Here is a 24,162-nt window from a genome sequence, read left to right as displayed (position 1 = left end):
CATATGTCATTATTTTGTTTAATTCTATTTTCTTTTTTTATATGCTCCATTATTGCATTAATTAAATGATTTAAATCTTTAACTAATTTGGAATGTTATTCTTGATTTTTCAGTTGAAGGAAAAACTCCCTTGTTTCAAAGAAAATGGGCAGTATGCAACAATAGTTGCGCATATTTTAAGGATAAAGGATGCTTTAATTATTGTGTTGGCCTTGGTTACATACATGGTGGTGAATGCTATTACAATGGTGGCCCTTGGGGAAATTGTTGTTGTAATCCCAATTAAGCAAAGACTACAAAGGCTAGCCTTGTAGTCATGGTCTACATTCACTCGTTTCTTCTTGATAGTCTTATTTGAAAACTCGAGAATAGTATTCTAAATAATTTTTTTTTATTAGCAAGGGAGTATACGACATAGAAGAAATGAGATAAACTATCAATAATAATATGAATTGTGTTTTTGTTTTCATTTGAATTTTTAGTAGTGTGACTGCATTTTACTTCAATTTCATTTCCAAATCATAATCATATATTTGCCAATGTTTTGCATATAACGCTTTCCTTGTAACATTATTCTCACAACTCATATTATTTTGTCTTAGTGAGAATTACCCTCGTAAGGAGTTGTACCTTATACTTAAATATCGTTACAATGCCAATATACTTATTTATCTTAGTTGCAATATTTACATATTGCCAAAACTAATTAAACAAACAAAATATGTAAAGTTTTTCATGATTGTTAATTGCTTTATGACTCTTTTTTGTAAGTGAATACTTAGACACGGCCACAAAGTTGTTATTGCCATTTGCCAATACTAGTGACTCTTTCATGAACTACATAATTCGATCTTTACATCTAGCAAAACTACACATATCACATATGATCACAAAGTTAATGTCACTAGTGATGTTCTTATTTATCAAGAAAATAAAAGATCAATAAATTAGAAAATCACTAACACCATAAGCGGAATTACTTACGAACACGTTTAGGTACGGAGTACTCTAGATTTTCATTTCAACCTTGAATTTTCATCGAGTTTACCAATACTATTTTTTTTATTTTTTTACGTCTATCCACCAAAACAAATAAAGCCGATAAAAAACAGTCCGTCAAACCAGCCAAATGAAATAGTAATTGTTGACTTGTAGTGTATTGCCAAACAAGAAACACCTCCTAAGTCCAACTCAAAAGCCCCAACTCCAAATTCCCAAAGCTTCTAACTTCTCATAAAACCAATACAACAACACCCAACTAAAAAGCTCAACCGAATATCAATGGCGGATTCATCGCAGTCTCCGGCGACATCGACGTTGTTGTCGGCAATAGCGGCTTTATCGGACAAGGAAAGAGAAGAAATGTTGGAAAGAATGCTTACCAACTTAGCCTTTTGCGAGGATTTCAAGCTTCAAAGCTTACTCGCTAACCTTCTTCCTCGTGCTATCGCTTGTCTCTCCTCTCAATCAACTGCAATTCGCAACAAGGTCCTCTAATTACTTAATTTGTTTTATTGAATTTTGATTTTGCTTTTCATTTTCGGTTTTACGGATTGAATTTTATTCAAAATTTGAGTTGTTTATTGGAATTGTTTGATTTTAATTTGAAGGTTAGGGTTTGTGATGATTAAGGATGGAAGTAATTGATTTTAGATGTAATTTGGTGTTTTGAATAAGTTATGTTTAGTTAGTTGATGATAAAGGTTGATTATAGTTAATAGTGGTATGATTGTAGTTGGAGGTGAACGGTGATTGATCATACTAGTGAAATGCGGTTTCTACAATTATGCAACAAATTGTATAACATCGAGCATTTGCTTCGCTTTGAGGAGCTCATGTGGGTTTAGGATTCACTTGCCGGTTATTTGGTTGGAGTTCGATGTTGACTGTTACTTTTGAATAGAAACAGGTGATGCAAAGTACTGCAATTTCCTGAATTGAGAAAATAAGTAGTGTATCACGAAAAGTGATAACAATGTAGAGCATTTAGGTTCGCTAAGGTAAGGTCATTGGTAACGACAAGTGGATTGTCTGTATGAGACATTTGCGATGGATCATATAAGAAAATGTTGTTTTAATGCTAGAATTGCAACTAGATTTACTGCCTAAGCAAGTTATTGGAATAGGTATGCTTTTGTCAAGGAAGCTCTTTGCATAAAAGTCTAGAGCATTTTCTATGCTTCATTGATGGTGCTTAAAGCTGTTAAGTGTGCGGGGGATTGATGATTGGAGAGTGTATGAGTATACAAAAATAAGAAGCTAGAAGTAGCGTGATTATCTGTCCTTTGATATATAAATGCCCTTTTCCCATAAGAATCTATTGGAATGCTGGGGGCTGTCAGATACACACAAACCATCTTTGATTTTCTGTATCTTGAAGTGGTGACGGATTTAATGTTTTAATGCTGTTGAATAATTTAAATCTTTTTGCTTGGTTGGTTAGAGAAAGGTGAATCTTCATTCTTAGTTGATTTCTATGTTGTTGCTGTACAAAGTAGGTACTTGAAATACTGAGTCATGTAAATAAGCGTGTGAAACATGAGGCAGGGATTGGCTTGCCATTATCTGAATTGTGGAGTATGTATTCTGAAGCCACCACTGCTCCAATGGTCCGGAACTTTTGCATCATCTACATTGAGATGGCATTTGAGCGCTCACAAATAGAGGTGTGACTTTTTTTTTTAACTTCATCTGACTTTCATGCTGAGAGGATTTATTGGCACTCAAATTTTACTTTAAGAAAACCCTTCAAATAATTGTCTCCTTGTAATGCTTCTTCACAGGTTCAGAAAAGTATGGCTCCCAATCTCTTAGTGAACATTTCAAAACTTCCTCCTCAGCATCAAGCTATAATATTGAGAGTAGTTGTTAAGGTATTATTCAACATCATTTCTATTATAAACCATCATCTTGGAGGCAAATTGTTTGTAAATGGGGACATCTACCCCCCTCCCCCGGCAAGCTCTGTCAACATCTCAATTTATCCACCATTGCTGGCTTCAGGTCATTGGAGAAGCCCATTCTGTTAAGATTGATGAAGAAATTGCTGCAAAATATAGTATGACGAGAGGTTCTCAGGACTCTGAAATGTTTGTTGATTTTTGCTTGCACACTGTGTTGTACCAACCTACATCTCGAAGGTCTAATCTTGCTAGCCTCCAAGGTTTTGAAATTTTGGGGTTTTATCGTTCTTTTTTGACCTCTTATACTGTGAATTCATGTTTTATTCTTTCAGTGGCGGATGTCCAGCCGGTCTTTCAATATCCATGGCAGAACGTGTCACTGGGAAGCAACCACTGAAAAATGAGATTCTTTTGAGTAGGAAGGTAACATCAGCTAAATGCTTTATCCACTCTTTATTCTTCTATTTCTGGCTGATATACTTTCCGTCATTTATTATAATTCAATTTTCTACTCGGCATTATATGCAATTGCAGTTTTTTTTTTTTTTTTTTTTTTTTTTTTTTTTTTTTTTTTTTTTTTTTTTTTTGTGTGTGTGTGTGTGTGTTAAAAAACTTAAATTTAAAATTTTCTTCTTCTTACAGTTAGGGATATTGAATGTCATTGAATCCATGGATCTTCCAGCAGATACTGTTTACCCAATATATCTAGCTGCCTCTGCAGACAGGTAAACTTGCATACACAAGTTGTATGTAGCTAGTGAATTAATTTCTCTTATAACATTGAATCTTTGTACGAGAGCTGTAGATCCTGATATTTTTCTGACATATATCCATGCAAGTCAAGAGCCTATTGCTAAGAGAGGGGAGGTACTTTTGAAGAAGAAGGGATCTATGGCTGATTTAGATAATCCAACTCTTATCAGAAAGTTGTTTTTACTATTCAATGGTAAGATAGTTGTGTACTTGCATCTTCAACTCTAGCTTACAGAGTAATACACTTCTCATGAATCTCATCTGTCCATATAACTCTGCCTGAGTTTATTAAACTTATTTAAGCATGATCTGATATGACCTCTCATTTATATTGAACAACAAAATTAGTCTAAATATAAAAGAGCCATTAAAGTCTGATGCTATAAGCATAAGCTCATTGGTTTGGTAGCAGCTATTGAGAAAATATCTACGTCTTTAATGAGCATTACCTAAAATAAACTATCCGGTGAATATATGATGTTGCTGCAGTGTAGATACTTATTGTTAGTGCCGTAGTGCATCACCTTAAAGTTATCTGGTGCAAGATTTTTTTTTTTTGAGAAGATTAGTTTTAGGAATTAGCCTAATCCATACTCATCTGTATGACATCTTTTGTTTATCAGGAAATGCTGCTACTGAAACAATTGCTCCAGAGAATAAAGTTTCACCTGCATATTATCCTTTGAAGACTAGGCTGATGTCTGTATTTTGTCGGTCCATTGCAGCAGCAAATAGTTTCCCTGCTACTTTGCAGTGCATTTTTGCCTGTATATATGGTATATTTGCTGTATTCTCTTTCATTCTTATAACAAAGCTTCTGGAAATTGCTCATCTTGTTTTTCTATGTACATGTTGTATTCTAGATTCTTGGAAGAATGTACCTTGATGTTGATGTGTATTGTGGTTGGTCTTCCTTAATTGTAGTGTAGTTGTGTACAAATTTATCCTCAAGTTTCCGGGCTTTGGGCTTGTTTGTGTCTTTGTGAGATAGCTTTTAGCTTGGATGATTTTAGCTTGTCAATGTGGTCAGATTACAAATGGATATGCTTGGTAAATACTTGGTTTTTTCATTGAATGACTGGCTGGCTTTTTTAGACAAAATGAAAGCCGGTTTGTTTTAAAATAATTAGCCGGCTTGTAAATTAAGAGCCATTTTAAATATACTTAGGCCAACAACTATTTTTTACCAAATATCTTTTTGAATGGCTAATATGACTCACAAAATAGAAGTTGTTAATCCATAGTCATTAGGGACTTATCACTTATACCTCATACCCATTCTATACTTGGCCAATTCTGGCAATATTTACTTGGCCCACATTTGTTGGGCCTGGTCATGTCCCAAGATCGGAGGAGAGGCCACTTAGCTTACATGTTAAGTGAGGTTCCATCCTAAAGCCATAGATCAGTAGGAGTGGACCAAAAACCTTGTTGGCTAGTCACCTTCATACCACTCTTCCAATGTGGGACAAATATTCTTTGTGCACACACTTGGGAAACTTTCAACAATATTTACTTCAGTTCTTACAATTTGCTGTGTGTTTTAGGTCATACTGCAATGCTATTGATGTAATTCTGTTGTGAAGATTGTTGATTTCTCCTTGATGGAATAAGATCATGTACCTGATGCTCTTTGCATAATTCTCTGTAACAGGAAATGATACCACTCCAAGACTAAAGCAGTCGGGAATGGAATTTGCTTTCTGGGTTCTAAAACATGTACGGGATATTCATATTGGTTATAAGCGTTTCCCTTCAAGTTGTTAATTATTCACATTGCTTACAAGATCTCACTATAATAGAATAGTAATAGACAAGAGCCTTATTGATATTGATTTTATTTTGATTTTTGTGTTTCTTCAGTTAGAGGGATTAGCTTTTGTTTAAAATCACTTCTTTTTTGTTATAGCCATGTAATTCCATTAGTGCAGCTCCTGAGTCCTGATTGCAGAGTTAGGACTGCAGAGTTATGTAAGAGCTTTAGTGTTTTGAGAACTGATAAGTCTTTTTTGTTAGTTATGTTCTCTTCCTTGGTCTGAACAACTGACATGCTTGCTTCTTAGGAGATGTTTCAGTTGCAGACTTGCAACCCACTTGCTGGTTCTGCGTAGCTTATATGCTGTGATTGACCATACCCGGCCTACCATCATTTTACCATATGCATTGTTTAAAAAAATAAACTTATGGGGCGCTTGGTTCATATATTTTAGGTATGAGGTATAGGTTTAGATTATAGGTATGAGGTATAGGTCCCTAATGTTTGCTTAAGAAAAATTCATTTTTTTTAAACCCATACCTCAAACCCACAAGGTACAGGGTTTAGAAACCCAAGGGGAAGGCTGAAGGTGGGTATGACTCATACCACACCTCTAGGTATTAAAAGAAAATTTACATTCCCTCACAAAAACCAAACACAAGGAATTTAGAATTGAGTTTCAACCCCATACCAGCTTGTATTTTAAACCCATACCACTTGGTGAACCAAACACCCCCTTAGTATGACAACATGTACGTTTTTATATGCACGCTTGCCTGTTTTTTCCCACTTAATAATACCTAGTGAATGACTAATGGAGCAAATGTGATGAAAAGGAGTACAGGTGGAGCTTGGAAGAATAATAGCTGGTATTAAGATTGCTGGGTGCTGCAATCGGAGAATGGAGATTTATTGCAGTACTTACTCTGTATAGCTTGTATATAATCATAGATTTTGGTAGAGGGTGATCCTAATCCAACACAGTGGCAGGTGCAGCTACAAGAATAGCAAAATTGGGTGATTGAAATTGGGTGACAATCATAGATTTGGAAAGTGGTTGATGATAAGACACCTAGAAAATTGTAAATCTACAGTGACCTGTCTGGAGTTCATGAAGGGGCTGGAAGAGCTCCCCATGGTGTTTTTGACAACTGATGCTGAAATAGTGGACTTGTAGTCTTGATGATTGCACATGCACATGGGATATTAGACTAATAATTCAATGTTTGATAACAATTTTAATGAAGTGTTGTTTTGTTATACATTAATAGTCAGCTGCAACTTACAGATGTCAGGACTCAGGCCCAAGGAATGTACTAACAGAAAGTGATTTACTGTTATGCTCTTGAAATGCTCCTCCTTCCTTTTACATATATCACTCATTCACTCTTGGGGCCCTTCTATTGACTTTTTTTGTGTAATATATGTTGTGTATTCATTTACTCCCAACTGAGATGATATCTCGATATCTCGAAATACTAAAGGGGTTTGTAGCTGTAGCTTTTTAAGTCCTTCATACCATCATATCTGGACTGACTGTTACTCAATCCAATGTACAAGTGCCTTGACTATAGCTCAATCCAATGTAGAGTACAACTTTTTTTTTTATTAGTTCATGCTCCTCTCTGTGTTCAGGCAAGAATGGATCAACTTAAGCTTATGGGCCCTCTCATATTGACTGGAATTCTGAAGTCTCTTGACGGGACAAATAATCGAGAAACAGGTATAGTTCAATATTTTGAACTTTTTATCATCTGTATTTCAAATACTTTAACTTTGTCGTTTAATGGAGGCCTAGTTTACCCTTACTCAAATGTAAGTTGTGTTTACTTAGATTCTATATCTCGGGAGACCAGGACATTTGCGTATCAAGCAATTGGAATGCTTGCTCAGCGCATGCCTCAGCTTTTCAGGTGATTTCTTATAACATTCCTCCACTCTCCTTATCCCTTGACTCTTTGATATGAATTAGTCTCTCCTATCGGTGGTTTAACTAAAACTGTGGCACCAAAAGTTTTACACTACTAATTTGAGGTGAATAAGAATCCCCCTTATTCTCATGAACGTGTTTTTCTCAAGTTTTTACGAAAAACTCAAAATACTCAACTCTTAAAATAAACCATTACAACCTAAGGCCCTTCATATAGACTTATGAATTATGTGTTACCTAGGTTACTAGGTATCCTAATTGCAATGTAACACAATCTGTTTTGTAACATGTAAAATCCTATTTTAAATGAATAAGGAAAGCCATGCAGCTTCCTTTATTTTTATCTTACTTAAAATAAAATTCTACGTCCCTTATAATTTGGGATTACATTTATTTGATAATATTAAACCAAATGTGAAAATACCATAGATACCCTTAATATCCATATCATTCCTCCTCAGTGCTCATATTATAGCTGTTTTCTTACAGGGATAAGATAGACATGGCTGTTCGTCTTTTCGATGCTTTGAAATCTGAGTCTCAGTTTCTTCGATTGGTCATTCAAGAGGCTACAAGCTCCCTTGCCTCTGCCTATAAGGTGATCCTTGTTCCCCCTTTGTTCCTATCTCTGAGGCTTTCAACATTACACTATTGCCAATTTACTTACTGTATTTTTATTTATCTTCTGCATGAACCAATTGTAATTTGGTTGCACTTCTTAGTTCTTAGGTATCTTGGTTGTAGATAATTCTGGAGGCGGGGGGGGGGGGGGGGGGGGGGGAGTTCCTAAGCAATATTCTTGTCTTGTTAATTTATTATTGAGAATAACTTGTTTATTTCATTTGAATGTTTTCAAGTGGCTTGATGATCTCTATTGCTTTGTTATTAATCATAAGAGCTCCTTAGGGATGATATTTCCTCGGACTTGTTTCTGAGCCCAGTATTTTTTTCTCACTAAATTCTTGTTCTGCGCATCAGGGAGCATCGTCCAGCATATTAAAAGATTTGGAGCAACTCTTGCTCGATAACTCACAAGTGGTAATTTAATATTTTTTTCTTTGTGCTTCTTTCTATATATTTTTTTTCTCCTTGTCAATTTGTCATTTTTGAATCTTAATCTCTCACTATATGCTTTTCAAAAATGTTTTGAAGGACAAAAGTGAGGTGCGATTTTGTGCTGTGAGGTGGGCGACATCATTGTTTGATTTGGAGCACTGCCCTAGCCGTTTTTTATGTATGGTTGCAGCAGCTGACCCAAAGATGGATATACGGTACTAGTAGCTTTCAATTGTAATGGATATCTACATCATGTATTCATTAAAAATCTACTCATTGTAAATTTTGAATTTTTATTTTTATCTGCCACTCTTCCAGAGTACACCTTGTCCTCTTGTTGTACTGTTTTTTAATCTTTGTGCCATTATATAAATAAATATTTGTTCTATAATTATCATCTATTTGATGTCCATCTGAGTATTGTGCTCTTGTGTTCTCACTAGCAGGGTATTATCACTAGCTATTTGTGCTCTTCTTATGATGATACACATCCCAACATACATAACACAATTCCTTTTTAGTAAACTCCTCCACAGTAACATTTTAGCACTATGGATCACACGCACAACATTGATACACACAACCACATTTGTTTTTAATGTAATCACACTATTGTTCCCATCCAACAAGATATTCAGTCCTAAAAGGACCATGAAGGCTATGTAGTTGTGTTGTTTCTTATTGAAAGTGTAAATAATTTTTATGACAGGATTGGTTTACTATTATATACTGAGGATTTTTTATAGGGTAACTCTTTAAGTATCTGTATATTACAGTAATTACTCAGTGGATGTGAGGTAGGCATTTGTATGTTAGAGAATGGAGGGTATAAAACTGTGATTGAGGAAGCTCTAATGTAATTTTGTCAGCTTTGAACTTGGAATCGGAAAATAAAAGCGTGTCTGGACCAAAAGTGGACTGTACTTTATCGTTGCATTTATGAAAGAGGAAAGAAATCATCAATTTAAGTTGATGTGGCTATATTTTTCCATTTAGTTGATCTGCCCACCCTTAACATGCCTAAGCTGAGTATGACTGTATAAATATTAAACTCTGTTTAAGTTAATGTAGCACTAGTTCGATTCCAATGAATTAAGAATCAATGAGATCAATATAGATTTGCATATTCTGTTTTTATATAGTTTTTTAAGTAAATGGTAATGTGTATGCTTAAATGTATCCGTACAATATTGTATTTTGCATTTATGGATTGAGGATGATAAAACAAGCTCTAGACAAGGACTAAATGAATATAGGATGGACCTAAACAAAGCTTTAAATAGTTATGGAAAATGACGTATTTATGAACAATAATAAACTAGTTGTTCTACTACAAAATGAAGACCATCCTTGGTAGCATACAGACCAGCCTTTGTTGGCTAATGTTCAATCTCAACTCGAAAGCTGCATACGTTGTTTCTGATATATTCTTATTTACTTTCTCTATGGGTTTGCTTACTGTAGTCATCCAAGTGTTTCTTTCATAATTTGTAACATAAAGTCCCATTATGTCATAGAATTTGAAGTGAAGAGGCACTCCTCAATGGTTCTTAGATGGCTGTTGGGAAATATTAATGGCTTTAGTTTGCTTCCCGAGGGATAGATCTATTTCATTGTACGAAACAACAGTTAGATATCCAGCTTATGCCTATACAGGACACATTAAATTGTTTTAAGGCCAGGTACCTTACTGGTTGAGATACTGAGAGTCTGGATAGAGAAAAGCTGTTGAAGTGATGTCTACTGTTTACTAAAATTTAGGTCATCAGAAGTTAAAGTGCTAGATATTATTAGTTCAATTATTTCTGCTCTTTCTACTCTGATTTTGTCGTTTATTTATGTCCTTTTGATTCTATGTTTCTCACTTGTAGGGAAATGGCAACTCAGGGGCTGTTCCCTGATGAAGGAAGATCCATTAGCCAAAAGATAGATCTTAAATATCCCAGAGTTAGAGACATGTTGGATTGTATCATCAGGCACCAACCAAAAGTGTTAGAAGTTGCAGAAATAGAAATGAGGGAGCGACTCCTTTTCCCCTCCAAGACATATGATGCCATGATTAAATTTCTTTTGAAGTGCTTTGAGTCTGACATGCTACAGGATGATTCTAAGACAGCTGAATTCCAGACTACTGTGGAAGCATTGTGCTCTCTTATTGAACATGCTATGGCTGTTGAAGGTTCTGCTGAGCTGCACGCTAATGCTTCCAAGGCTTTGATTGAAATAGCAGCGTACTTTCCCGAGGTATCTAATATTGGTGAATCAACCGCGTTATGCCTTGTTTGCCTGCTCATTTTCTCCCTCTTTGCTCACATGTTTTGCCTTGTGAACTAGGTGTTGGCATTACGGTATGCCTCAAAAATTAATTGGTTAAAGCAATTACTGGGGCATGTAGACTTTGATACGCGTGAATCTGCTGCTCGTTTGCTTGGAATAGCTTCTTCAGCTTGTCCTGTTGCTGTGTCATCTTCCCTGATAAGTGAATTGACTGCTGTTATTAATCCTACTAGTGGACCACATAAAACGAGGTTTGCTCATTTAAATTAGTGACTAAGCCGGGGTTTGGTATATATGTACTGATTGTTAGGTTGATTTGGTTTCAGATTTGAAATGCAGCATGGGGCTTTATGTGCTATAGGGTTTGTTACTGCAGATTGTCTATCTAGAGCACCTGAGGTTTGTGAGGTTCCACTCTTTATCCTTGTATTGTTAGTCATTAGAGTTGTTACATGTTAGGTTATCCGGGGCCAATGTACCATATTCTGTATGAATCATGAGCACTGAGAAGAGTTGGAGTTTGACACCTGGGAAACATTGAACTGATTATACCTGAGAATCAATGAACTGAACAAAATGAAATTCTTTTAACCCTTTTTTGTTACTTGCTATCTTTCCAATTCGCTATCTTTAATTATCGTCATTTTTGAAAATTCTTCCTGAAATTTGTCGGCGTTTGATGGGACTGATGGGGGCTGTAGACCTATAGTTTAAGTTGGAAAGATTTAAATTATTGTCATATAACATAATCTCTTTGATTCTAGACTAACTGCTGCCATTCTCACACAACCCTCCCTCCCACTCTTAAAAAATCATGTCACCTGCGGCACATACAGCTTTACACTTTTTTTTACATATGTCCTCTATCCTGCAATTACCTTCCTCCAGTCACCATAGGTTTTTGCACTTTCAGAGGGCTAAATTCCTCATGGCCTATGATTACTGGGTAATTGGGGAGGTTGCTCTGAGTCACAAATATCTTGCTTTGTTGAATTGTGAGCTTCTTTTTTGTTTATTTACTGTAGTAAATCTGATTTATTTTGTCAGCTCAGCTTGGGGTTTATGATGGTTTTCAAGCTAATTCTTTTTCTATAACTGAAAGACATTTGTATTCTGACATGGTAGGTGCCAGAAGCGGTACTTCTGGATACTGTAAAAAGCCTGGTTGATGTAGTTAACTTTGAAACTGCTACAGTGGCTTCTATTGCAATGCAAGCACTTGGACATATTGCATTGCGTGTAGCACTGCCATCACTTGTTAATGATTCTGGTCCTGGTAAAGTACATTCTGATGGTTTCTTTAGTTGATTATGTTGTACTTTCTTGAAATATGTCTTAAAAAGTAGTTGCTGGCGAAAATTCTTGTAGCGTCTGTGTTGACTGTTCTGCGGGAAAAGCTGGGCAAACTTCTTGCTGGAGATGATACAAAAGCAATAAAGAAAATTGCCATATCTCTGGGGCATATGTGCATGAAGGAAGTCTCGCCTTCTAGTTATAATGTTGCTCTAGAACTTATATTTGGTCTCTGTCGTTCAAAGGTACATGCTATGATTTCTTCGGGTCATGTTTTTCCAATGAACTCATTAGCTTAGGTTAATTATCTGCTGTTTGACACTTTTTGGCTTCACAGGCTGAGGATGTTCTATTTGCTGCCGGGGAGGCTCTTGCATTTTCTTGGGGTGCTGTTCCTGTGGATGCAGATGTTATTTTGAAAACCAACTATACCTCACTTTCAACAACGTCAAACTTTCTTCTGGAAGATGTCTCTTCTTCTTGGTTGACAAAAAATTATAATGACGAGAATGAATCCAATAAGGATGCTCGAGATATGGCCCGAGATTTAATCACCAAAAAAATATTTGACACTCTTTTGTACAGCAGCAGGAAAGAGGAGCGCTGTGCTGGGACTGTCTGGTTGTTGTCATTGACCATGTATTGTGGCCGTCATCATACAGTTCAAAAATTGCTTCCTGACATTCAGGTTTGCAAGTGTGTTTATTCATGTAATTAAAAATCTGAAGTATGCACCTATATATGTTAGCTTTGCGTCCTCATGTTGTGTGTGTGTGTGTGTTAAATAAAACTGATACAATTTAGGTGCTTTTTCTTTCAAAATTTAGGAGGATCAGTTCAAATATACCATCAGATTTCACTTTGGGCTGTTGGTGTTATTACTTTTCGTCTTATTAAGCAATTATATTATACCATAAAATGAAAAAACTTCAGGTTTGATCACACCCATGGAATGAAGTTAACCACCTCTAATTTGTTTGAATTTATAATGAGTGGGCTTGACATTTGTGTTAGTGTGTGTGTCGTGTGTAGGTATATGTGAGCGCGCATGTATATGTTTGCACATAACCACCTTTAGAGTAATTTTTCCCTGTTGGATGCATGTGGAGAGTTGATCCTGTCTTTCATTAGAAGTATTACCTGAAATGCCTTCATATCTTTATTACTTCTGTGCGAGTTTTAATTTGAGCAATTGAGCATTAAGTTCCCCTCTTCAAGAATCATGAGTTGATGTCTGTAAATGAAATGTATTTATTGGTATAGTTATGACCTATGTTTTCAATTTATGGTTGGGGCATTTTGTGCTGAAGTTCCTTTGTAAATTGGATAAGGTGTGTCCAACATGGAAAATATAATTTATTATGTGGTTCTATGTAACCAGATCTAAAATCTCGGTTCTTACAGCCGACCCTGTCATATTGGGGTAAGGCTTTGGTTGTTGTTTGTTCTATGCCAGGGAAATATTTGTAATAGGTGGCTCTAGGAGTATCTAATTTGTCTATATATTTTGTGGTGGCTTTTTGTTGAGAAAACTATGTATATTTAATGAAAGTATTGTGTTGTCATATTATTATATATATATGTGGAAAGGAAATGTAATGACTTATAGAGGTGAGGAGCAAGGAAATAACATACTAATGGCTGGTTACATTCCAAATAAGGAAATGAGTACTTGGGACAAATTAAAATGAAAACATGGGTAAGGCTATGTGGAATGGAAAAAGTAATAAAAATGTAAGTCAACTATTACTTGTGTGCATCCCCATACCTTGTGTTCTTAGCTTCATGTAACTCTTGTTTGATCTGAAAAAAGTGTTCAAACTAGGTCTCTGATTCAGCCTGTGTACTTTGGAGTTTGGACGTCTATATACAACTGAAACTCACTATATCCGTGTAGAGAATATTTCTCAAGGCTGAAAGTATATTACTGTAGACCGTTTGCCTACCTGGTTGTGGAGATTTTTTTTATTTTTATTATATGGGTGGTGGGGGTTTGGGACCTTATTATTTTCTTTTGCCGATTACAGGAAGCCTTCTCTCATTTATTGGGCGAGCAAAATGAACTTGTTCAGGAGTTAGCGTCACAAGGAATGAGTCTTGTTTATGAACTTGGTGATGATTTAATGAAGAAGAGCTTAGTGAATGCACTTGTTGGCACTTTGACTGGTTCAGGGAAGAGAAAGAGAGCTGTCAAGGTAAATGTGGTTGTTGTTTCTATGATTTACGTATTTTGGTGTTGGCATTTGCACAAATTAATTAATTTTATCTTTATACTCCTGTTTGGAACCTTTAGCTGGTAGAGGATTCAGAAGTATTTCAAGAGGGAACTATTGGTGATAGTCCCAGTGGGGGAAAATTGAGCACATATAAGGAGCTGTGCAACATGGCAAATGAGATGGGCCAGCCAGACCTTATATATAAGTTCATGGACCTTGCTAATTATCAGGCAGCTCTAAATTCTAAGAGAGGAGCTGCCTTTGGATTTTCTAGGATAGCAAAACATGCTGGCGATGCTCTACAACCTCATCTCCGTTTGTTGATTCCAAGGCTGGTACGCTATCAGTATGATCCTGATAAAAATGTTCAGGTAAGCACTAAGCAGTCCTAACCTATGACTTGTGAATTCCTTTGGTGCTTTTGTAACCTCAGCTTCATTCTGGATTTAATTTAATATTAATGACAACATTATGCTGTCCAAAATTATTATTAATATATTATTATCATCATACTCTCATTATCGGCCTTGCATTTGTTGATTCTGTTCATGTTAGGATTCAATGGCACACATATGGAAGTCGCTTGTCGTTGATTCGAAGAAAACAATCGATGAACACTTCGATCTTATTCTAGATGATTTATTGACTCAGTGTGGTTCTAGGCTTTGGCGCTCTCGTGAGTCTTCATGTCTTGCACTTGCAGATATTATTCAGGGACGCAGGTTTGATTATGTAAGTAACTAATCGTTATATGTTGATGAGGAATCCTGCTATGATTTTGTGCATTTTATGATTTTTGTAGTTAGTATCTTTTGGGGTCTTGGGGTAGGAGAGTGTTGCATGCCATACTCGGACTAAGCCATTTTCTGAGTGTAAGACCAATCTTTTGTGGAGGTGGGTTTTTTCTTCTCGTTGCCTGGTGGACCTTTTCATAGCTTGATCAAAGATTAAAAATGTCAAGAATCTTGGTAAAAGCTTCATAGCCTACAAGTATTGTAATGCAATTTCACCTACTTGGGATGATAATAGAGAAAGAGGAAATATTTGATACCGGCCAGTCATGGTGAACATGATGTATCTGTGTGTGACCTTATGTTGTAAGCTGCAAATCTGCATTGGAAAACTTCACACTTCCTCCGTTTTATTAAAATTGTAACATTTTCCATTTGTCCAATATTTTAGGTAAGAAGAAACAATGCAAGTGCGTTGCTGACCTGTGCGATGATATGAAAATAAATGTACATTTTAAGAAAAATAGAGACTTGAGGGGAGGAAAGTGGAGAGAGAGAGTGTGGGCCAAGTATGAGTAAAGCACATGGATTGAATTGTAAAAGTTGTCAAGGAATTGTTGCAATTTTCTAAATGGATATCTCAAACTAGCATGAGTTGCAATAGCTGTGAAACACTGGAAATATGTTTTGGTTGGGCATGAGTTGTGAGATGCATGTTTTTTTTGCATTTACCACTTGTCTGCCACAACATTATTTAGAAAAATACAACCTAATTGTTTCACTCAAAATTGTGGATCCTTTGAATAAGATAACAGTCTTTTCAGCATTGAGTAGTCTCTTTGTCTTAATGTACACTGCAGAGTGTACACGTGTGTGTGTGTGTGTGGCATTTGCACTATGCAGGCGTGATGCTTTTTCGAATATGTCTCTGAAATAAAGACTAGCTCACACTTTTACAATGTGCTCTTTTGTAGGTCCTTAGGAGATAATCTCTCTAGTAGTTTTAGATTAGCTAGGGCCTATTAATTAGAGCCTCTCTTGCCTCATAGGAATAAATTGTTGCCGCTATGTACCTTTGTGAGTGTGATTTTTGTACTTATATTAGGGTTTAGGGTTTCTGTTAATATTACATATGGGTACTCCTAAAGAGGATGGATGATGGGTTGTAAGACAGGGAAGGGTAGGAATTAGTGTGATGTTAAAGAGCAATCGTTTGATAAAGATGGCTTTTATAATATCCTAAGAATTGCATGCATAGCCGCATACCTGGTGGTGTTGATATCTCTTTTCTTTGTACTCACATTAGAGGGTCTGCATTTTGAAATAATATAAAAGCAGTTACATGATGCAAAGGCTGTTGCATTATCGATTTTCAACTTGCCTTTATGTGACGGTCTGTTGCTTTTTGTATCAGTGCAGTCCATCTCTATTACATTTATTGATACTCTTTATTGTCCTCCCACTGCGAAAACACTTGATTCATATTTTGGACATTACAAATCTCTGGAGGCTCTTTGCCTAATGTTCTGGAAGTATATTTTCAAGTACTCTGTAGATGTTATAAAGTTGATTAATATCATAGGAATTCTTTACTCTCTAATACCCGGACTGTTTGGTAACCATTGTCATTATCATCAAAGTATGCCTTCCTGTGAATTGTTTTTTTTGGTTTTATGATTTTCAACAGGTTTGCATCTGGGCATTTGATCTTTAACTTGATTTTCACATAATCTTTAATCAGATTATGTTAACATCAAAGTATGTTGACAATTTGTTAATATGACAATTTGGGTTTAATTGTTGATTTTAAATTGTGCTTATTGGTGTCTAATATTTATGTTTTCGTTAGTTTGTAGGAGTTGGTCCTTTGTGTTTCTTCACTTTCTTGGGGTCTTCAGATCCATCTTTGGAAATGGTGATAACTAGCATTGTATTTGACATTGATCTTATATGCGACACTTTTTTCAGATTGGGAAGCATCTTAAAAAGCTCTGGATGGCTGCATTCCGTGCTATGGATGATATAAAGGAGACTGTCAGGAATTCTGGTGATAAGTTATGTCGTGCTGTCAGCTCCCTCACTATAAGGCTCTGTGATGTTTCACTCACTGATAAATCTGAAACTAGCCAAGCTATGGATATTGTGCTGCCACTTCTGTTGGCAGAAGGGATTATGAGTAAAGTTGATAGCATACGTAAGGCATCTATTGGAGTGGTTATGAAGCTTGCAAAGGTTAGCAAGAAAAAAGATTCCAGTCCAAATTTTCTTTTCACAAAGTACATGCAAAAATCATGGATGATTTTGTTTCAAACCTACTACATTTAGTTGAAAATGATGGTTAAATTCTTGTTCTGTATTGTACAAAATTACAAATTAGACTTTTTAGTTGTTCCGCAAGGGTAATGAGTGATACAATAAGTGGTTAAGCTTTGATCAATTTCAGGGTGCAGGAATTGCTATCCGTCCACATTTGGCTGATTTAGTGACTTGCATGCTGGAGAGTTTGTCAAGCCTGGAAGATCAAGGACTCAATTATGTTGAGGTATCGTGAATATTATCTTTTTATTGACATTTGCCTTGTTCTGAAGCCAGTATGACCAATGCATGTTTCTCTCTACCATAGCTGCATGCAGCAAGCATCGGATTACAGAAAGATAAGCTTGAAAATTTACGGATTTCAATTGCAAAAGGCTCTGCAATGTGGGAAACTCTTGAGCTATGCATTGACGTAGTAGATGAGCCATCATTAGATCTATTGGTTCCTCGGCTTGCTCAGCTGGTCAGATCTGGGGTTGGTCTCAATACTAGGTATGAAATTTAACACTTAACTACCTTTTCATAACTAAACGCAGATTTAACCATCAAAAAATAATTATTAGGGAGGTTAGTCATTTTGTTTGTGAATACAATTTTACCGTACCTGACAAATTGCTGAAATATATCTATTTTATGGTGAAAGTGACATAGTTTCTAATTTAGCCATTTTTTACTTGATAACTCACTGTTTTCTTTTTTTGATTTCAAGGGTTGGTGTAGCATCTTTTATTACCTTACTGGTACAAAGAGTCAATCTTGAGATTAAACCCTTCACAGGAACGCTGCTGAGGCTTTTGTTCCCTGCTGTCATCGAGGAAAGAAGCGCATCTGCAAAGCGTGCCTTTGCCAGTGCTTTTGCAATGGCCCTGAAGTATTCAACACCTACTCAGGCTCAACAATTTATTGAGGAAGTGGCTGCACTACATGCAGGTGACAGGAATGCTCAGGTGTCTTGTGCTGTTCTACTAAAAAGTTGTGCGTCCTTAGCTGCTGATGTCTTGAGTGGTTATCATGTGACGATATTACCCGTGATTTTCATTTCAAGGTCTGGATCAGGATACAAGGCATTTATAACGATTTTTATTATTATATGCTTAATAATGCATCTTATTCTTGTCACTCAAAGTCATCGAATATTATTTAAGAGTTGACTACCTAAAAACAGTTTCATAGATCACATATACATAGTCTTGTTTTTATTTCTCTTGCAGCATGCTAGTAATATAAGATTCCTTCTAATAAATCTTAGCTCCGTCATCACTATGGCATCCCTGACAAGATTTTAGGATACTCTCTCTTAGGATTCTGTATAGTCTTCTTTTGATACATTTTGAAATATATTACTTAGTGTCAGGCCGTATTTGGTTCACCTTAGTTTGCTTAGTTAAGTATTAGATTCAAATCATCTCTGCTCCCAATTTTATCTGGAAGGGTAATGCTCCAAAGCTTTTCTATGGACACCAGTTTTGGAATTGAGTACCCTGTATAATTTACAGTTCCAGTAACAACCTTGAGCTTTGACCCCCCTAATGTTTACGTAACCACATCTACTTTCCTCTAATTTTGGTAATCACATTTAACATCTTACCTCCATTACCCCACTATATCTGTACCATTCCACTCACTCTTATTTTATCAACCTTTTTCTTACACCCATCTGTGTTTTCACTGTATCTCTCTTACTTTATCCGCTCTGATCTTGCACCCACTCACCTCTCCTAGAGACAAGAGTCCACATTAAATGAGTACCCAAAAAAAAAAAGAACAGATGGAGTATGCGAAGGTGCTGAATGTTTTCCTAGTTTCTTTCTCCAATTGAATTGGCTTCATTTTGTGTTGTAGCTCTTTTGGTTTGAAGGGTGATTTTTGGCTACGGGATTCTTTGTTGCAAAATATGCAAATGAGGAGTATTGGTTCTGACTTCTGGGAGTAGCAGAAAGTAGAAAGCTCTTTGGAGGCACATGTTTTTAGAAGTGAGTTGGGTTCTTTGGTTAAAGCATAATGATCACTGATAACTTAGTTCACGATAAGGCTGCTGGGTCAGCGACATGAGGGAATTGTTAGCTTATTTATGGTCTGTGGTGCCAAGGGCATTTTGAACTTTTTTACCTTGCAGATGTCTATGGTGGTTTGCAACTTTGCATGGTTCTTGTAATTTTTTAAGGACTTTTTGTTCTCTTGTTGTACTGTTTTGTGGTTTTTTACAGATTAGTGATAGTGGTAGACTAGTAGTTCATTTATTTACTATTGGTAACGACAATAATCTTTTAGATTTTACAATAATTTTGATAAGACTCTGTTTATTTTAAGTGAAATCAACAAGGTCTCAGATACTTGGTAGATCTGAAGTACAGTGAATCTTGTATATAGCCGAGAAGTCAACTGCATTGTTGCGCTGTTTGGGCGTAAAATTTGGCTAGATCCATGGGTTATGTCGGTTTGTGTTAGAGCATATCAAAGCTTGAGCCTATTAGGCCCTAGGTAAGCTTGATGAGTGTAGCTTAGCCCTGGCAGCTTGGTCTTGCCCTTGGCTTGACACCAACATGCTATGAACATACAAGAAACATAAACGTTCCTTTAAAAAATGTTTAAATTTGTTGAAGGAAAAATATATAATAAAAAAAGAAGAAAGAAGATATGGTAGTAATGATATCTGGTGTGGGACTTGCCAAGCTGGCAAAGCTCAAATGTAAATGTTGGGGTAAAACCTTCATTACATAATCATGTATGGCCGTGGAGCCTAGGTCAGGCTCTCATTTTCCCACTCAATTCTGATGAAATAACTTAGTCTATGAACTATGAGTCTATGACGACAATAGCTGTTATGATCATCTTGTATATGTATATTGGATTCATGCCATATGGGTGTGTCTCCTGTGAGTTGTATTTATTATTGGGGTAATCAGATATGATAACTGCATTGCAATTAATTAATGACCTTTTTAGGGTAATTTCTATCTTACCTTTGGAGTATTGTTTGTTTTAAAAGAATTGAGTTGACATAGTCTGATTGCATTCAAACTAATCTCAAATTTGCAGATTTGAGGACGATAAGCATGTGTCTTGCTTATTTGATGAGGTGTGGGAAGAAAATACTAGTGGCGATAACGTCACTCTTCAATTGTATTTGGGAGAGATAGTTTCACTTATTACAGATAGCATCACTTCATCATCTTGGAACTCCAAACGAAAGGTAGAAACTCTTCATTCTGATACCAATGACTTCATGAGTTTGTGTGGCTAAATCACCAGATATACTGGTAGATTATGTTATTGATTTCTTTTTTTCTTCATATGAACTACTTTTGTCGACAACAGGCAGCGCAAGCAATTACTAAACTTAGTGAGACATTGCATGAATCGCTTTCCTCTCATTGTCAAGTTCTACTGAGCTCGTTGCTGAAGGAGATTCCTGGTCGACTGTGGGAGGTTTAATTTTCTGCCTATAACTTCTTTCTGATAGTCTACATGCTGAAGACCTATTCTAACTTCAATGACGTTTAATTGAACTTTAATCTGCGACAGGGAAAGGATGCTCTTCTAAATGCATTAGCTGCCCTTTGCACATCTTGCCACAATGTTATTTCTTCTGCCAATCCATCAGCTGCTAATGATGTCCTAAGTGTGGTTACCACTGCATGCACTAAGAAGCAGAAGAAATTTCAAGAAGCAGCTCTATGTGCTTTAGATCAGGTAATTCTTATATGCAGCTTCTTAACTAAGTGAATGTAATTACTCTTTCACGGAATTCATCCTATTGACTTAGAGGAACAAAAGGGATCCATTTAGTTATTAAGACAATCAATTTGAATGATTCCAACATGGAATAGAGTCACCGTGAAGGAGAGGGTGTACATGTTTTTAATGGATGGATTATAGGATTGGTGGTGGAAGCTGGAGCTTGTTAACGTGATAATATGAATGAGGGATTGTTAATTTGATAAGAATGATAGGCAAGTTCACCCAAAGCATGAGCTATCCAGATAAAATTGTAGGCTTGTAGCAGTCACCGTTCGTAGTTACTGTTCAGCTCTCAGCTCAATTGGAGCCTACGTAAGGCTCTCGTGATATTGTTGTCCCTAATCAATGCTGTTTTCTCCAATCTTATCGGTTGACTTCCAATAGTGTTTCAGCCACCAGTCTTTGATGACAAACTAACAATCTATGATTCATCCTTTATAAAAGTTCTTGGTGCAAAGCCTTATCTGACCTTGGCATAGTTAAACACAGAACATATTGATCTTAGAATCTCAATCTTGAATATCCAGTGTTTAGTGTATACATGCTCCTGTGGAGTACTAGACTTGGTTTTACAACTCTTTCCCTTGCTGTTTTTTAGTCAAACTATCCTCCTCTCTTATTGTGTCTCTGTTTTGTTTTATTTTATTTTTGTCTATCTAATGCTACAGTACAGTTTCACAGGAGTTCTGGGCACTTTCTCGAACTTAAAACTTTATCCTAAAAATATTACTTCCATTCCCATGTCTCCTTCAAGACCTTCATGACTCTTAAACCTTCTTATAGTATGCCCCAAATTCCTGATTCCCTCCTGTCTATATCATTATACAAAACTCTGGCTACTAATCATCTGTAATCATGAATTAGCTGCTGGAGACTTCTGTTATGCTTAGCAAAATTTTCTCGGTATTTGTGCTACTTCCACTCCCATGTCTCCTTCAAGACCTTCATGACTCTTAAACCTTCTTACAGTATGCCTCAAATTCCTGATTCCCTCCTGTCTATATCATTATACAAACTCTGGCTACTAATCATCACTAGACGCCACCATGTAATCACGAATTAGCTGCTGGAGACTTCTGTTAAGCTTAGCAAAATTTACTTGGAATTTATTCTATTCTCACTGAAGTAGTAAAGTCTATGTTTAGTATGCGCTGCATTCTTGTGCATGTATGACTGTTTGTGCTGTCTATGGATCTGTTCCTACACCTGAAACTGCTGTTTTGTGTGCACTGCATTTACGTGCTCTGCCATTACTATATGGTAGATAATTACTATCTAGAAAGCTAAATTATTCTACAAGGAAAAGGAACTCCTGCGATTCGAAAGTTTTCCAAGAACGGTTTTTAGAATATTTTCGTTGGTGTTTGCACGGGGACTATTAACACAAGTTATCCATTGAGACACAATATTAAAAGTTGTCCTCTTCTTTTGTAGGTTATCAAGGCTTTCGATTGTCCAGAGTTCTTTAATGCTGTTTTCCCATTGTTATGTGAGATGTTTGATCCAGCTACAGGAGATAAATGTACACAAGAACCAGCAGGAAGCACTTCCCTTAAATCAGGTAGCTGAAGTGTTATTATGGAACATTTAACTTCTCAGATTATGGACTGCGTATATATTATACAGCATAATAGAGTTTTAGACCTCAATTGAGTGTTAACTGTTAAGTGAGAGCAGTACAGAAAAATATAAGAGAATTCTCTGGTGTATCTCAAATTATGGAAAATATAGTACGTGTTAATTCTGTGGAGTGCAGGAGGTTTGAGAAAATTTGATATGTGGAGTGCAGAAATATTTTTATCATACTATGTTTTTTGATGTACGAAGTATATGAAAGGTTTTGATAGTTGTTACATGTATGGTCTGACAGTTGCAGGTTCTGATAAGGAAGAAGATAGTTATGTGCCACGTAGTAAAATTTTAGATTGCACCACGTCTTGCATAAGTGTTGCTCCAATTAATGATGTTCTTCAACAAAAGCACAACTTGATGTTGCTGTTATCCCATGCCTTATCACCTGCATTTCCGTGGACAGGTAATTTGATGTATGATTTGATTGCGGATTTATGAGATAAGTTATTGCCATCGGTTTTTGCTAACACTCTTGTTATGGACAGTCAAAGTGTCGGCATTTATTCCCATAAAGAAGCTCTGTTCAAAGTTAAAAGCTACTGTATGTGGTTCCACCCTAGAAGATCCTTTACTTGCTGGTGCCGTGGCGTTAATCAATGAGGTTCAGCCAAAATTTAATTTATTTAACACTGCTAACTGTCGTTCTATATTTACCTTTGGATTGTGACTTCTTTGTTGCTTCTTCAGTTATTCATCAGTGTATCTGGCAAAATTGTGGATTGTATTAGCACTGTAAAGATCGGACAGGTATGTGGTTGCTTTTGCCATATGTAGTTTGTTTTGCTGGAGAACTAAACATTTACAAATAAATGCATCACTTTAAGGAATAAAGATAAATTGAAATTATGTAGCTATTTTAACAATACAACTGATTGGAGTCAGCTAATCCATAAGGGATTTTGGATAATAACTCGTTTTCTCACAATAGTGGGGGAACGGGGGGTTATTTCCCATCTTATTGCAACTGTAATCTGCTTAGGTAGTAATATTTTTTACCCTTGAAATTGTATTCACGATCTGACAAGGTGTCTTTATACTATTCAACTAGGTTCATGTTGCTGCCGCTGAGTGTTTGCTGGAAGTGATTGAAGTCTATGGAGCTATTCAACCAGCGTCTGCAGTAGATGAAGGGTTTAAAGAAAATCTAGCTCAGTTGTGTGAAAATGAAAAAAATGAACTGGCAAAATCATTGTTAAAAAACTGTATTGTCCACCTTGAGAACTTGTAAGCAGTCCCACATTGATAAATCATGAAATTTTGGATTGCTGTTAACTACGGAGTATTAAGGCAGAAACGAGCTGCGAGTTCATAAATTTATCCAGATGCTAGTTGAATGTGTACAAAAGGAACGCATAGATTATGAGCCAGCCTAAATGTTATTGCACCACTCCAGTAATTAGCTGGTGTATGCAGCTCTCTACTCTCATCTCCGTTCATGTTGTTGATACTCGGTTTTTATACAAGTTCAACATTACAGGACACTAAATTGTGCAAATTTTTTACAACTGTTTGAATCAAGTGTTACTGTGTATATTACTGTCTTTCATCACTCTCCACA

General features: G+C 36.2%; 1 protein-coding gene across 1 annotated transcript; it reads left to right on the top strand.

Annotated features, from left to right (window-relative positions):
- Positions 1-1,212: 1,212 nt before the first annotated feature.
- LOC145628518 (uncharacterized) lies at positions 1,213-24,153 on the top strand. The gene is made up of 35 exons (XM_081680835.1): positions 1,213-1,488; positions 2,499-2,666; positions 2,784-2,873; positions 3,004-3,140; positions 3,236-3,326; positions 3,546-3,628; positions 3,743-3,849; positions 4,280-4,432; positions 5,311-5,375; positions 7,048-7,135; positions 7,247-7,325; positions 7,832-7,940; positions 8,321-8,380; positions 8,495-8,613; positions 10,270-10,642; positions 10,733-10,926; positions 11,002-11,074; positions 11,801-11,951; positions 12,044-12,213; positions 12,306-12,656; positions 13,996-14,163; positions 14,262-14,555; positions 14,740-14,916; positions 16,884-17,147; positions 17,359-17,457; positions 17,539-17,723; positions 17,941-18,276; positions 20,271-20,424; positions 20,550-20,660; positions 20,757-20,924; positions 22,407-22,533; positions 22,849-23,007; positions 23,090-23,205; positions 23,292-23,351; positions 23,653-24,153. The coding sequence occupies exons 1-35, from the start codon at positions 1,282-1,284 to the stop codon at positions 23,830-23,832; spliced, it is 5,466 nt and encodes a 1,821-aa protein (XP_081536961.1). The 5' UTR covers positions 1,213-1,281; the 3' UTR covers positions 23,833-24,153.
- The last annotated feature ends 9 nt before the right edge of the window (positions 24,154-24,162 follow it).

The sequence above is a fragment of the Chenopodium album genome, chromosome 4 (assembly GCF_948465745.1).
Source record: "Chenopodium album chromosome 4, dcCheAlbu1.1, whole genome shotgun sequence".
Taxonomy (NCBI): domain Eukaryota; kingdom Viridiplantae; phylum Streptophyta; class Magnoliopsida; order Caryophyllales; family Amaranthaceae; genus Chenopodium; species Chenopodium album.
Note: the sequence above shows the minus strand (reverse complement) of the source record. Positions and strands in the feature narration are given on the sequence as shown.

What these genes read in the sequence shown, in the direction of transcription:
- LOC145628518 (XM_081680835.1), top strand. Translation starts at nt 1,282, where the DNA reads ATGGCGGATTCATCGCAGTCTCCGGCGACATCGACGTTGTTGTCGGCA. An exon ending in AGATTCTTTTGAGTAGGAAG is followed by an intron (nt 3,327 to 3,545) that starts GTAACATCAGCT and finishes TTCTTCTTACAG; the next exon opens with TTAGGGATATTGAATGTCAT. An exon ending in TGTTAATGATTCTGGTCCTG is followed by an intron (nt 11,952 to 12,043) that starts GTAAAGTACATT and finishes AAATTCTTGTAG; the next exon opens with CGTCTGTGTTGACTGTTCTG.